The 16,936-nt window shown below is 41.2% G+C and overlaps 1 protein-coding gene across 1 annotated transcript; it reads right to left on the bottom strand.

Moving 5' to 3' along the window:
- Positions 1-14,475: 14,475 nt before the first annotated feature.
- LOC147027497 (uncharacterized) lies at positions 14,476-15,522 on the bottom strand. The gene has a single exon (XM_085876517.1). The coding sequence runs from the start codon at positions 15,520-15,522 to the stop codon at positions 14,548-14,550; it is 975 nt and encodes a 324-aa protein (XP_085732643.1). The 3' UTR covers positions 14,476-14,547.
- Positions 15,523-16,936: the final 1,414 nt, after the last annotated feature.

The following is a 16,936-nucleotide window of genomic DNA, read 5'->3' as shown; positions in this document are numbered from 1 at the left end:
TAGTCCAAATGACATTTAGATAGTGTTATGGCTGTGGAAATTCGCAAACCACCATTCAGGGCCCGTAGGTGAGATTTCTCTAAGTACATGTGTAGTTAGCCCCAAACCCGTTGTATAGAGGGAATAAATGTGATTCATTCGGGCTGCGACGCTTTGAGATAGCCGTTTTTCTGTTCTATCTTTATTTTGAACCAACCACACTCCAACCCTCAGACAACAACAACAACGCCAACAACCATGACCTTTACCTTCACAACTCGCTCCCACATCATCGCATCACCGCCATTCCCAAACGGCACCATAACCATCAAACCACCACCGAAAACCCTCCAGCACCTTCACCTCTCTCCTTCTATGGCCATTCCCGCACCACCTGTGAACACTGAGCGTCGGGCTGTCTTGGGCCCGTCCAGCAATACGCACCGAGCCGCGAGCGCAAAATTAATAGCGGCCTTTCCGAGGAAATTCGGATCAGGAACGCTACACGCCCACTTTTGCTCCGTCCAATTAGCAAGCACGGAGCAGCTTGGCCCCGCCTCCAGGCGCGTCTGTAGGAAATCGATATATGCAAATTCTAGGACCAGGGGAGATTCACGCCCCCTTTCTTCCGACCAATTGGCGAGCATGGCTCTGCCCCCGAGGTCATCCTGATCTGGATATTTGCATATTATCTGCTCCTGTCAGCCTATAAAACAGGAAGCGCAAGGCGAATCAGGGCAGAAAGAGTGAGTCGAGTCATCCGTGTGGCAGAGAGGCGAGTCGGGTGGCGAAGTCATCGGTGTGTCATCAAGTTGGGTTCTGGAGTCGGCTGAGAAGAGTTGCGGGAAGAGGCAAGGAGCTCGGGTCCGAGGCGAGAAGGACGGCAGTCGGCGACGAGGTCGCGGTATGGGATCGCTCGTCGCGGGACCCAAGCCAGCTAGCCATTCTCCCTCCCCCAGGGCATCAACAATTCCCCCTTCCCCCGCACTGAGATAGTGCAACAAGGGGGCCCCGTTCCCACCCCACTCCAAACGTCGTGCCAACGAAACCTGCCAAGGAACACGGAGTCGGGGCACAGCCACGCGGCCACATCTGTGGCTAGTCTGCCAACGCATCACGAGGAAGCGGGTAGGACCCCCCAGGTCTCGCGGGCCTGGCCGCTCCTTCAGGTCACGCGCGCATATTAGCCTACAGGTCCGTCTGCCCCCTTGTCTATGAGGGTGGCTTCTTTCCTTTGTTTTTGAGTAAATGTGTGTTGGCGCCGTCTGAAAGTAGAACTGTATGTGTTGCCGTGTGTGCGTGTAGTCGGTAGTAAATCTGCGTCGTTGTTGCTTTTGTTTTAATTGCTATATGCGCATTTTGACTGTTTGGCTGTATATGTGTACTTTCCATGTGCTGGGAAATAAATGTGCTTTGTGTGAACTGTTTTCCCATTTCGCTTCGTCCTTTCTTTATTGACCCTCCATCCTGCTTCATGTAAAGGGTTCGTAGTGGGCTTAATACGCCCGGTAATTAATCGGAACCATCGAGGCCGACGATAACACCACTCGGTTATCACTGTAGCACCGAACGGACCGCTTAAGCAGTTCATGTCCGGATTCGACCTGCGGCGAGGTACGATCGCCCGGTTTACCATCCGCGTGGGTACTTAGGTAGGTCGAGTTTGGCGAACAACCCTATCCTATGCGGGTGGCCAATTGGCACGATTGTGTTGAGGTCGAAAGGCCCACCCATGACTGGCTCCGGGTGCTAGTTCCCGGAGGGTCACGACTGAATTGTCCGTCCGGTGGGCGACGCGGTCACGATTCGAGTGACGCGGCCGTTCGCACGCCAGTGGGCGCGAATTCGCAACAATATATCAGTGAGAAGGATGAGCCTGTTTTTCAGAAACCAACTTCTCTATTCGTGGAGAAGTAGATGACAATGCCAGGATCATATCATGCTCCATTTCTAGGCGATTTCTGTACTTTGTTTTAATCACCACCATGGTGGAGAACGACTGCTCACAAAAGTATGATGAAGGATATGGCATGAGAACCTTCATGGGGTGCCGTGACAGGGTCGGGTACGACGGCAGCATTTTGCACCAGAATGTCGACAACGAATTCGTTCGCGCAAGAGCCTGCGCTCCTGAATCCTGCTGGAGCTGTACAAGTTCTTCCTGTGCTGTATCATCTTCATCAGCAATTGAGTCCAGTGGAGCCGTGAAAGGGTCCTAGACCACAGAAAAGGACTGCACATCCAGCTCAGGGAAATAGTGCTCGAACTGTTCAATGAGCGACCGTAGGTGACGTGCTATCTCCTCAGAAAGACTGTCGAGCTCAGTATCACCGTACTGGCAGGTCGTTAGATGCTACACCAGAAGGGGGAAAAGGCTGAAGCGCTTAACAGCTGCTTTGTCTGCCAGTAATTTTAGAGTTGCCAGAAATCCGCTCATTTTGTCATGAAAAATCATGAGGTTGGCGTCTTTACCTTGGAGGGAGCGGTTGAGGATATTGAGATGTTCAAAGATGTCAACAAGATAGCACAGTTCTGACATCCAAGAGTCCGACTCAAGCAATGCTACCCATGCCGTTTTCCCTTGTGTGCGTAGGAACTCCTTCAGTTCATCTTTGAGCTCGTAAACGCGCAGAAGGTTTCCTCGAGATAACCATCTGACTTGGGTGTAGAATAGTAAATTCTTATGGTCGGCGTCCATCTCCTGGCAGAATAGCCTGAATAACCTAGTGTTGAGGGCACTCGATTTGATGTGATTCACCATTTTTACGACTTCTGAGAGCACGCTCTGCAAGGTTTCTGTCAAAGTACTAGAGGCGAGCACTTCTCGGTGAATCATGCAGTGTACCATGGAGGTCTGAGGAGCCACCTCAAGCAATTTAGCCTTGAATCCAGAAGGCCCTCCTAACATTGCTGGTGCGCCGTCTGTTGTAGAACCAAGCAACTTTCCAAAGTCCAGATCATGGTCACAATAAAACTGCTCCACTTTCCCCAAAATGTCCTCACCTTTGGTGGTGGCCTCCAATGGTTTGATGAGCAGAGGCTCATCGACAAAGTTATCAGCCTTGATGAAGCGGACCCAGACAATGAGTTGCGCACACGATGCGATATCAGTGGACTTGTCCAACTGTATGGCGTGCCACGGCGATTCCTTGATCTTCTGTATGACCTCAGCCGTTCCGTCCAGACTCATATCTTCAATTCTGTGTTGGATGGTGTTGTCAGAGAGGGGTATAACTGCCAGTTTCTTCGCCGCTTCCTCCCCAACCATCAGAGATACCATGTCCTTTGCACATGGCAGCACGAGTTCTTCCGCAATGGAGTGAGGCTTTTTAGTCTTGGCAACCTGGAGCGACACTCGATACGAGGCCTCCACTGCCCGATAATTGGTCTGATGGCATGTACCCTCTCTGTCAAGACGCATATTCTTGAGTGCAAGAAGTTTCCTCTCAAAGAACGCTCTCTCCTTATCCTGATAAGGCGCATGTTTTGTGGTCAAATGCCTCTGCAACTTATTTTGTTTCATAGACTCCGTAGAAAGCACTTCGAAACAAATCACACACTGAGGCCTCTGTGCCCCACTTTTATCCACCATGAAGTAAAATCCAAGGTCCAGAAATTTATCCTGGTAAGAATGTTCTCGAGATTTGTTGGTGGCCGTTGCTGCCATCACAAATAAGGTCTCGAGTCGTACGTGGAGACGTGAATAGACGTTAATGATAGAGTCAGAGTCTGAGTCTGAGAGGCCGTAGATCAAACCACTAATTTCCCGCCAAAATGAACCGCCCTTCAGCGAGCTTGTGCATCGGCTGGATCCCATTCCAAGTGTCATGTTTACGCCGGTTCCCATACTTTGAACGAACCGTTTATATTACATCCCGTAAAAGCGAACACCGATCGAAAATAGACAATTTTTTTTCGCTGCAAGCGGATGCCCGTGACCCCACGAAATTTGCTCGGCGACCTCACTTGGGGTCGCGCCCCCGGGTTTGAAAAACCAAAGACTATAGCATAAAAATTAGATTTATAAAGCACCAGCAACAATTATAATTGAGAGTACATGAATATAATTATTCTTCTTCCACAGTTGTTTATGCATAAAGACTAGCTGCAGTTGTATTTTCTTTTCATAATCTAAATTCTATGTCACTTTTTGAAAATCAATATAAGAGAGCAGATCAAATTACCGAGCAAGCCCAAAGAGGGGTTACCATGGTAGTGCCAGAGAAAGCTCATTATTACACTGGAGAGTTGCCAATTCCATCCTGGCACATCACATATTTCATTGAGTCTTCATTTGACTTTTAAAAATGTCATTTCTGTCTTTTAATTGAATTTGAGTGTAATGAGTTTGTAAAATTTAGGCAGATAACAATCTCATGCTATGCCCACTTAAAATAGTCTGGTTGGCATGGCACGTTGATAAAAATGTTTTACAGTGAGACAAGTAGTTTAAACTTTGGCTGACAGGATGGTTTAGAAGTTGACAGGATGCGCTTGCTGCTTTCTCGGTTGTGGTCACGTTACTGTGTCCCGTGGATGGTCACGGCCTCAGATCACATGACAATATCAATCAATTAATACCTTAAGCCCTTTTCATTTAGAAAAAAGAAATTCTCATTGCTTTACAAAGAAAGACGATATAATAAAAGTAATGATTATGAAAAAAGGTCAAAAAAAAAAACCATATATATATATATATATATATATATATATATATATATATATATATATATATATATATATATATATATATATATATATATATATATATATACACATGCATATACAGATTCAGCACGTCCTTTATATGACCATCAACAATTATATGATATCAGATTTATTTCAGCTGAAGCGTGTTGTTTTCAACAGCATGAGGTATTAAGTCCTTCATGTTTGAATAATATTTCATTGTACTGTATATCCAAGATATTTGTGATGAGATTTGCAGATTTCTATGACACAAGTGAAGAAATATCAGTTACTTTGTGAAGCCTGGTGTGGGCTTAACGGTTAGGGCGGCTGGCTTAAGATCTTAGGGTTCTTGAGTTCAAGCCCCTGTTACCATTGAATTAACACCATGTTCTTCATTGCATGGCCTGTGAGCCACTGGTGGCCCTTGGTGGCCTAAAGTGCCGTCCCTGATGTGTGGCCAATAATACACAAATGATAAAACTCCCCATCATAATCCCCCATAAATGGTATCAAATTGATCCAATGGTATCAAATGAGTGTTCCAATGTGAAACATATGAGTCACAACTACATCAGGATATGGTGGCAGTACACAAACAATTATGTTTGCAGCCCAATTAACGACATTGAAGAAGCAGATGTAGAGGCAAGTCCTAGTAGCAGCCATTACAGAGTCCTGCAGGCAATGTGGTGTCTCTCACACTGTTGTCTTCTCAGCAAAAGTGGCCCCCCTCTAAAAATAGTGAAAATCACTGAATTAACATCAGGCAGGGTTGACTCAGACTGTCATCCTTCCAAGGTTGGCAAAATAAGTACAGCATGCTGGTAACAGGGGGTATTGCATCAGTGGTACATCTGCGTCTCCAGAAAAACTATGCAGCCAAGTAGCTGCAGGCTGCATCGGAATAAATCAATACAAAAGTAACTTTGCCATTGAAAAATCTCATTCTAACTCCAAGATGCGTCAGAATGACATTATTCCTTACATTCTAATAAATATTCCTGATGAGCTGATTTCCTGAGAGATTTTTCAGAACAAAGTTTGCTTTATCAGCACTGGGATCACATCGCCAAGATGATGATAATAATAATCTACCATAATAAATTGAGCTTGTGTGGATGTAGCTTAGGTCGGCAATATTCACTCGTCGATTGGTTGTGGCACTGAACAATTGGGTGTGCCCATTTTTCCCTCCACTTGTCGATTGGTTGCGGCACTGACAAATTGGGTGTGCCCCTTTTTCCCAGCATCATTGTTCGTGTCTTCGATGCTGGGCCTGCATGGGCACTCCTGCCCAGAGACAAACCATTAAGAACAAGAAAAAGAGCAATCAGAGATTGCAGACCCTCACGAGGACTTCTTTTGAGTGGTGTACTTTTATAGGTTTTAGGGTAAATCCAATATGGCAGCCAACCATGTGACTATGATATGATATATGTGTGAACCTTTTGTTCCTCATGGACAGGCAGTCATACGTGTAAAGTTTTCGCCTCGATCTGTTCTGACACTTCAGAGAAGAAGATTTTTGAAGGTGTTTTTTTAACAACATGGCTGCCGAATCATGTGACTGATGACGGAATTAATTTTTTTTTCTGTGGACCATTTTATCCCGAGATGACCATAAAAAATTTTCATACTGATCGCATGTGGCGTTCTACATATGCAATTATGACATCATAATGAGGTCACTTCTGATATCATAAGAAAAATCACCCTTAATTCCTCATGAGTATTTGCCACGTGTGAAGTTTCATTTTTTTCCTTGGTGAGGTTTCGGAGATGCAGAGGTCCAAAGTTTTTCTCTTTTTCCAATATTGCTGCCACATCACGTGACCTATGACGTCATAATTATAATTACAACATTCTACATGAGTAGTTGCACCAATGGTGTAAATTTCGTCTCAATCCGACTGGCGTTTGCGGAGAAAAACACGAAAGTTCTTTGCGGACAAACAAACAGACAGACAGACAGACAGACAAACAAACGGACCCAAATGCAATACCCTCTCTTTTTCGAGGGTAATAAAATAATTACATCATATGATATATGATGTAATGTTGAATGAACATGTTTTTGTTTCCATTGGTGTTGTTTGTCAGCAGAAAACGTCACCACAATAGGCGTCACAAGAGTGTGTTGCAAGCTTCGATTGCGATCACATGGAGTGTGATACGATGCTGTTACAAATACAATTTATTTCAAAAAGGAGAAAAATTATAAAGTTCATTTCGAAGAATGTGCCGCAGCACATTACCCACCAAAGGTGGACCGAGAAGGGTACTCACACCTGAAGGGTGGGAATGGGCCAAGAAGGGTACTCACACCCGAAGGGTGGAAGTGCCCCCCGGTCGTCGTAATAATGGAGGTCCATTGTCACAAATTCTTTACGACTGATTGTTAGGTGATGTATTTGTTTCGTGTGACATTAATGCTTGTACGTTTGTAATTCGGTTGGAACAGATTTATAGATTACATATGACTGTGAAATGTTTGTTGAACTGAGATGTTCATTAAATTTTTTTTAGGAGAGTAAAAAGAAGCCTGGTGATGACTTTAATTGAGGATCTTTGGCCTTTATGACATCAATACATGTGAGAGAGATAATAGTGGGGCAAATTAGCTAAATATAGCATAACAATTGTGCCTTTTGTGAGGAAAGCACCAAATTTGGCACCCTAGTAGCCGATCATATTATGAACAGATTTGGATATTGGGCCATCTCAAATTAAGCCGCTGATGGCTGTGGCAGCCATTTTCCACTGCCATCAAAAATTTTGAGATGGCCCAATATCGAAATCTGTTCATAATATGTTAGGCTACTAGTGTGCCAAATTTGGTGCTTTCCTCACAAAATGCACAATTGTTATGCTAAGTTGCCCCACTATAAGGGGTGTTCACAGCAAGTCGAGAAACGTTTCAAGGCTGGAAACAATCCTGGACAGATCGCTACTCAGTCACTTGACACTCAACTGAAAGAGTGGGAATTCTTTATTCCTTCAGGATGCTGGCGATAGCTTGCCTCTTCTTAGCGAAAAACATTGTGGCGTCTTTAACATCTAAAATCATCCAGTGCTGACAGACGGGTCCTCCTGCTTTTTGTCCTTTTCAGGGACAATGCACCCATTTTTGTACAGTACGTCTCAACTTGAATGCAAAATACCAGAGTGACAGTTTATATCTGGGTCCGGAGCCGAACCGAGGCGAGACAGCTCAAAGGTGAGTGGGCATGCTGCTAAGCTATCCTTCCATCTAACAGTTGACAGTGGTGACACAAAAAGTCTGAACACAGAGTTAAGCTTCAAATAAAATTAGTGTTGGGAAGGTTCAAAAAAGTCACAAGAAAACACAGCATCATATCAAGGGTTGGCCACAAAAAGATAATAAGAAATCTTTTCATGCCGAAGCACATAGGGCTTCCGAGGCAGTTTCATTTGGCTGAGGAAGTGCAGTCCTGGATGTGTCGCCACTCTGACACAGGATTCTCAAATGGCTGATTAGCCCAGTAAGCTGGCACTCATTTTGCCGACCATGGAAGGACGACAGGATGAGTCAACCCACCTGATGTTATTTCAACGCCACGACAGCGGCTTAAACTCAGGATCCTAAGATCTTAAGACAGCCAACACCAGGCTGGATTGCGCACAAAGCATGACTTTAAAAACCCTAACAGCTTAGTCATGTGAAGTACGTACAGAGAAATATGATCCACTCCATGAGAATTCACCCTGAACAGATTGCCTTCAAGATATTTATTGAGACGATATATGTGCTGCGTTCCGCATGCTCCAATCGTTGGAACAAGATAATGATTCAAAGTAATATCTGCTATAAAGTGTGCATAAAGCATTGCCTTAAGTGATGTTAAAATAATGAGGACAGAGATAAAATAGAAACAGGGAAACTTTGTTCCAGGTTGGACAGCGAAGGGACGAGCGGACAGAGCTTTAGATTAAATAAGAAAAGAGTCAAAACAGTTGTATTTCACATGTAGTGGTTAATGTATCTTCCTGGGAAGGTCGTAGTATCAGCGATAGGAGAATTGTTTGAAATGGAATTGTATCAGGGTGTAGAAGCAATGGCAATGGAGGCATACAGGGACATAGACACAAATGGAAGGTATACCAGGATTGAGTCGGGTGATCTGTGGGTCATGGGCACATATTGTATTGCTCAGACATTTTGAGATATTAATTCCCAGTCTGGGAGTGTTGTTAAGCATCATTATGATATATGTGTTACTGCAACCCTAACATAACTGTCCCCCCATATAAAAATAAAAATAATTAAAAAAACGAACAATAACTAGTACAGTACTTGGTAGAGTGCATAGTCTTCCCTCATGCACTCATTCTGAGTGTTGGTAACTCAGTGTTGAAAACTACCGTTGGTAACTGAACATGCTACTCTTATGGCCCATCTTCCCATATCATCCATGCACCCTATTATGTCACATACATTGTGACTATCCTTCAATGTATTGATTATTGATTGTTTATAAGGATATTTAATGGCCACTTTTGTGCATATTAAGGCTAAATTGCATTGGTGAAGATGAATATGAAAAAAAACTATATATTCCCATGGCAACATATGATCATATATATGAAATTTCACATTGATCTGTTAAGCGGTTCTGGAAAATAAGTTTTTGTTTTTTACATATTCATTTTCAATCCAATATGGCCACTAGACCACGTGACCGGTGGTGTCATACATTTAATTCTTCACTCACATCGGGTCATAGATCAGATATATGAAGCTTCACATTTTTTCCCCAATAAGGATTTCGATTCAACCAATTATGCTTGGAATACCACTTGATCGAAGATGTCATCATTATCACCCTATATATGCCATGGGAAGTTGATGACACGTGCCAAGTTTCAATTTTTTCCGTTGAGCGGTTTTGGAGAAGATGTCCAATTTTTTCCCTTTAATCCAATATGGCTGCCATATCATGTAATCCATGACATCAAAGTTATCAATAAAATATTCTCTATGGGGAGTCTGTCGTACATTTAAAGTTTTACATTGAACAGGTATGTGGCTGCAGATAAATTTTTTTAAAAGGAAATATATCAACGTAGTTACACACACACACACACACACACACACACACACACACACACACACACACACACACACACACACACACACATATATATATATATATATATATATATATATATATATATATATATATATATATATATATATATACGCACGCACGCACGCACGCACGCACGCACGCACGCACGCACACACACACACACACACACACACACACACACACACACACACACACACACACCAATAGTCTCGCAACCCCTTCGGGTGCTGTTGTTCCAATTTTTCTTTTTCTTTTTCAATATCCAATGTCGAGGCTCGTATGAGAGCTAACAAAGAGAATGTGTAATAACGTATAACAACGTATAACACAGAATGTATAACAAGAGGGGCGGGAGAGGGAAGCACAAAACAGTGGGGAACAAAGACATTAGGAGATCCGTGGAAGGGAGAGGGATGGGGCGGGGAACACGGACTATACAACATGGACAATACAGGGACTTTCAGCTCCCTACAAGACACAGGGACTTTCGGGTCCTTACATGACAGGGATTTTCAGGAAGCAAAGCAGGGAATTTGAAGGAGGTGGGTTTGAGGTGGATTTGCGGGGGTAGGAAAGACCGTGGTTTTGGATGGGGGAAGATAAGAGATGGTGGTGAACAGCTGTTATGAAGACCTGGTGGGAAGAGTGGGATTGAAGATAGTTTGGGAGTTTGTTCCAAAGGTGGGGAAAAAAGAGGAATGAAAGAATGAAGGTGAGCAGTGATTCTTGATTTTGGTAGTTTTAGCAGAAGGGGATTGCTGACAGAACTTGAGCGCCCTGCGGAAATATGGGTGAGACAGATCACAGACAGAACAGGGGGGGGGGGGTGAGGCCAGAGAGGAGATGGAAGAAGAAAAATACAACCGACCTGCCTGCGGTGAGAGAGTGAGAGACCCAAAGACCCAGCCTCACCACGGGAGATACCAATGGTCATAAATGCCTTGGTTTGCACAGCATGAAGCCGAGAAAGTTGAGAGGTGGGAGCACCAGCCCAGAGGGGAGAGTGGTACTCCATCAGCCTGTGGATGAAAACTTAGTATATGGTCAGGAGCTCAGGTGTGCAAGGGAGGACTTTGCAAGATGGAGGATGCCCAATCTGCAAGTGGCTTTCGAGGCCAGTTTGGAAATGTGGCTTTGCTAGCAAAGACCATGGCAGATATTGAGGCCCAAAACTTTGAATGAAAGGACTTCTTCAAGAGTATTGTTGAGAAAGTCGATGGGGGGTGGGAGGGTTTCCAGACCGTCCTTTCGGAGAGACATAGTGAGAGTGTGAGATTTGTCAGGATTGTAAGACATGTTCCATGTTTTGGATAAGTTTGTGATTTTATCCAGATCTGCAGAGAGTGAAGAGGCTGCTGCTTGCCGATCTGAAGAATGACAGATGGTACGACAGAGGGGGGGAGATTTCAAGATGTAATTTACAGATGCCATTTGTAAAAATAGATTGGAACTAAAGCAATCTTCACCGTCAATGACATCGCATTGCTGCTTTTGTTTGATCTCAATAAACGCAATTTGTCTCAAGCTCAGATTGCATTTTTGTTTCCCACTACTTTGGTTGTCAGGGGAACTTCAGCCCTCGTTCAATTTATCTTTATAATTCATGACGAAGCTGACAATGACATGTGCAACCCACGCTATATATATTTATATATATATATATATATATATATATATATATATATATATATATATATATATATATATATATATATATATATATATATATATATATATATATATATATATATATATATATATATATATATATACATTGCAAAATGCTAATAACTTGATAAAACCATGTCACCAGATCAAACTACAAGAATTTTCCTCCAATCGCAGAGATTCTGAGACAACTCAGTCATATTGACAAACCTCTTCCCCCTGTCTGACAACCTCGATGAGACCACACAGCCATTTTATTTTTGATTTGAGGCAATGTCAGGAAGTCTTGATTGGTCAATCATTGCTCATGATTACTGTACATTACAAACTTCCTGACTAATGACTAGAGCAGTGTCTGTTGTGCTCTGAACAAACAAAACCTCATTGTATATATAATGGATCCAAACTAAGTCTGTGCCTTGTAATTATTCTGTCCATGGTGTCTCTTTACAAAGATGTCTTCAATCTGTAATTTGTCATCAATTTCAGCAGTTGTTTCACCATTTAGCATCTTTTTGTCAAGAGAGAATCCTCTATAAACATTACCTTTAACTATATATCTTTGAGTATCTATTCACTAATCTCTTCTTGAAAAAAACATAATGTTGCAAAAATGGATTTGAATTATGATGTGTAAACTTGACCCATGGCATTCAACCTCCCAGGTATACTCCTGACATTCTCCTAATCAGGCTCCATACATTTCTTTCAAAATCAGACACATTACTTCTTTTTCTCAGTGACAATGAAGGTTGATAACGAGTGTTATAATCAGAATTGGATATTTTAGGAAGTTTTCTGTGACGTCCACAGCTCTTTCAGAATGGATGGATTATCTACGAGACACACAGAAGATTGCAGTTAATGAATGAAGAAGTGAAAGCTCAATGTGCACTTCAGGCAGATAAATATCCTGAATGATAAATGCAGGCTCATTTCCAGATTCAGGTTCAGCAGACCGATAGTGTGGTCATAAAATCACTGCAGTCAGCAAGGTGATCTCCTTAAACATTGAGAAACTTCTACAAAGTCCTGCCTTGCAATTTTCATTGATTGGGAAGTAATAGCAACATCAATGTTCACTGTTCTTGCTGGTTCAGCACTTCCAGAAAAGTGACATCATTGCACTGTGAGATTCCTGTGTATGCCTGATGTAATACTTCTGGAGTTTTGAGGTTCATCTACGAGCTTCAAAACGGGTTCAAGTCATCTACGAGCTTTCAGAATATTCTGGACCATCATTTTTACCAATGTGTAAAAATCTAGAAGAGACCTGCTTGGTCATCATTACAAGCACTCTCTTATTTATACTTGCACTATTGGTGTTCACATCCATAACAATCACATTTTCTACAAATTCTTACAAATATGGAGCCAACGAACCCGTATTGCAAATACAATCCAATTCTAATCCATCAATAATAAAGCAAATGAACAAGCGAATAAAAAGGTGGAAAATAAATTATGACAGCCAGGAACATCGCCAGATTTTAAAAGACAAAACAAGCAAAACGAGAGGGGGAGCACTCGGTAGAGTGCAAAACCTCCGCTGCCAATACTGCTAGGTCACTCAAGTGAACCTGATATCTTATTCATTCAATTTGATGTCAACAGTGCTCACAGAGTTATAGTTTGCAACTTTCCCTTTTACTTTTAACTTTTACATACTCAATTCATTCGTCATAACTCGATTCCTTGAGACAGAAATTGATTTTCCGTGGGTATATCCACCTGAAGTTCCAAAATCAGCCGCAATTATAATTTTGACATGTTTTTTTTGTTGGAAATCACTTATAACATGTAGAAATGCAAAAAAAAAATCGAAATTTTGTTGAAAAAAAGTTGCAAAAATATTTTTTTTTCTCTAACAATTTTTTTTTTTTGGGGGGGGGGGGTTGGAAATCACTGAAAACATGAAGAAATGCAAAAAAAAAAATTAAAATATTTTTTCAAAATGCCCGCCATAGCGGCCATCTTGGATTTTGGACCAAGTCCAAAATCTAATGGCATGATCCTGGGACCATACCTAATCCCCCCACCAAGTTTCGTCGAAATCCTTCGAGGACTTTTTCCGTAGTACTGTTCACAAACAAACAAACAAACAGAAATGGGTGAAAACAGAAACCTCCGATCTTCGATGGCGGAGGTTAATAAAATGTTATCTCATTTTTGCTCAAACTTTGAAAGTACAGGACAGTATGTGAGAAACGTGTGAATCATTACATTTCATTGTGTCCACCTATGGTTGCTTATTACGTCACAGGCATGAAACAATATAGGCTCGTGGCCAAATTGAAAAAGGGGCCTAAAATTGTGAGAAACCCCTACCCATGGTAGAACAAGTCACAACCTATTTTTTCTTGAAGAGGGATGTTTGGGGAGTTAGAAAATCATGGTTGTGAACCTAAGATCATTGCACAACATTTTGAAAATCATGTTTACATATGTACCACTGCAGACTGCAAAAATGGATTTAATCGCCACAGATTTTGGCTCATATATTTGTTAATACTGGTGCTACAAACACAAATTTGGTACCAAAATGTGCAGAATGATGATGCTATATATATATATATATATATATATATATATATATATATATATATATATATATATATATATATATATATATATATATCTGTAAAATCCATTTGTGATGTAACAAAGGCTTTTGTGTGACGTACAGGAAAAAATAGTGGAATTTTACTCAACAAATCAGCTTCGGGTTTACCAATAAATATCAACAAAAACATTAGTTACTTCAAAGACATTGGACTTGCAGTCATACTTGTTACATCAACATAATCCAAGTTTATTTACCCTTTGAAAAATATATCTAATGCTATAATTGTCACTGAAATTATATAGTTATAACTGAAATCATATGTTTCCCCACTAATGCTGACCGATAGAAATCCCGAAGCAGATATGCAACATGAAGAATTGACTTAAGATTCTGACTCAATTGCGAAAGTGACTTTTATAGACATCATGTTGATATAAGCTATTTCACACATGACGATAATGAATTCATAACATGCACTGTAACTTATGTACATCTATTACATGAAGTAATACATGTAATACATTTAAAAGTTCAGTCACGCTCTTCATCAGTGCTGTCGTCAAAGACAACAGAATCATGAACATTTGGACAATCGTCTGCACTACACGAGCAGAATTCAGTGCAGGTCAGTCCTGCAGAGATACAATGACATGTTCTGCTCTGCCTACAGTGATCGTCAGTACAGCGTCGGTTTTGAAGAACTTTGGGGATGTAAATATCCTCCGAGGCAGTTTGATCAACAGCCACAGACGTGAGGAAACGTCTCACCTCATCATAGGACACACAGTGTCCTAATTCATGAAGCATGTCAATGAGATGCTTGCTTCCCAATTCATGATGCACCTGCAAGGCTAAACCAAGCGTTATTGTGGAGTACACTCGACGGCTCTGTGATATTATATTGTGACAAATGGCGATCGTCCTCAGGTTGTTCTTCATAACACCTTCATCACTGCAGCTGGTTACATTCGTGTGTGATTTCTCACTGGTGCACCACTGAATAAAGTCGTAGAGTGTATTAGGAACAAATTCTGCACAGTGCTGAATATCTGTTTCCTCGACAGGTGCATACATATTTCCAACATGCTCGATATCAGCCATGTGCTTCCTCAGGATACCGGCTGCAGCATGCAAAGTATGCATTTCACTATCTGTGGCTGATGGTACATCAGACGGGATGTCTTCATATTCGGGTTCATCAGTCATGCTCTGCAGAATCGTGGCTTTCCTCAGGGCATCACGTAAGGTCACAGAAGAAGAGCATATGATGTCAGTGTGGCCATCAAATGTTACACAGACTATTTGGTCACCATAATATTTCGTTAATCGCTCCTTCAACTTCCAAGTTTTATACTGTTCTGCATTCGTGGTACCCAGTGAAACAAAATATCCAATGTATTCATCGTTCAGATGAATGAGGGTTGTCACTGTCTTAGTTTTGGAGAACAGAGTTTGTTCTAGATAACATTTCAGTTCATCAAAAGCTTCATTATGGAATATCCCCATTGTTTCCTCGACTGATTTCGAATTACAGCAGTGATGTTCCTTTCTGAAATATAGTGTGAATAGCATAACCTGTGGTACTTGGCATCATAGGCGAACAAATCTTGAAAGGCAAGCATGCACATGTGTGTTTTATTGTTTTGTCTTTTGTCAGCTGCTGCCAGAACTTTTTCTCTGGTGGACTGTCCAGTTCCTGTAGATACCAGTGTAAGCTTGTTTTTGGAAGTGTTGGATTTTCCACAAATGAAGCAGTTAGTCCTGATGTCAAACCCAGCTGTTTCATTTCTGCTGATTCTTGTGTGTTCTGTTGTCGCAGACGTGCATGGTTGCTGGTCACTCTCACTGCACTGAGGTTGGATGTGGAGATATTTGACTTGCTGGTATACTTGGCCCGACACGATTTGTGGAATGATACTTTCAAATCAAGACTCAATATGTCTTGTTGCAAAGGCCAGATACTTTCGTAAACGTCATCTTTTCTGATTTGATTTGCTTTGAAGATTGCACTCAAACCATTAAATGTTGGGTTCTTTACAACTTCTTGCTTTTTAGGGTTGAGGGGTTTAAAGCATATGATGCAGTGGTCAGTGTCAATTTTACGATGCTTCACAACAGGTGGTTCCAGATCCATAATTGCAGATCAATTGTCAGCACAAGCATCTGAAATGAAATAATTAAAGATAAGTATATATCAGTTGTTTTAGAAAAAGGCAATCAAGCTCAAAATTGATTTTCTGCAACTGGATTTGAAATCATTCTTGTTTGGTTAGTGCATATACATGTATTATAAATTAATCAATGTCGGTTACTTTTAGGGGGGGGGTGACATATGGTTTCGGTAGTAACTATTAATTCAACTGATTTATCTTTATGAGTTATATTTCTAAAAAGGAGAATGATAGAGGGTTATTTTGATGTCATATGAAGTAATACAACTCAAATACTTATGAAGAAATTAATTGTTTAGTTGATATTTATTGGTAAACCCGAAGCTGATTTGTTGAGTAAAATTCCACTATTTTTCCTGTACGTCACACAAAAGCCTTTGTTACATCACAAATGGTTTTTACAGATATATATATATATATATATATATATATATATATATATATATATATATATATATATATATATATATATATATATATCATCATCATCATTCTGCACATTTTGGTACCAAATTTGTGTTTGTAGCACCAGTATTAACAAATATATGAGCCAAAATCTGTGGCGATTAAATCCATTTTTGCAGTCTGCAGTGGTACATATGTAAACATGATTTTCAAAATGTTGTGCAATGATCTTAGGTTCACAACCATGATTTTCTAACTCCCCAAACATCCCTCTTCAAGAAAAAATAGGTTGTGACTTGTTCTACTGTGGGTAGGGGTATGCCACCCAAAACCTCATTTGGCCA

The sequence above is a fragment of the Eptatretus burgeri genome, chromosome 4 (assembly GCF_056783735.1).
Source record: "Eptatretus burgeri isolate ZD-2024b chromosome 4, Ebu_testis_v1, whole genome shotgun sequence".
NCBI lineage: Eukaryota > Metazoa > Chordata > Myxini > Myxiniformes > Myxinidae > Eptatretus > Eptatretus burgeri.
The sequence above is the reverse complement of the archived record's forward strand: the minus strand, read 5'-3'. Positions and strand labels throughout refer to the sequence as shown.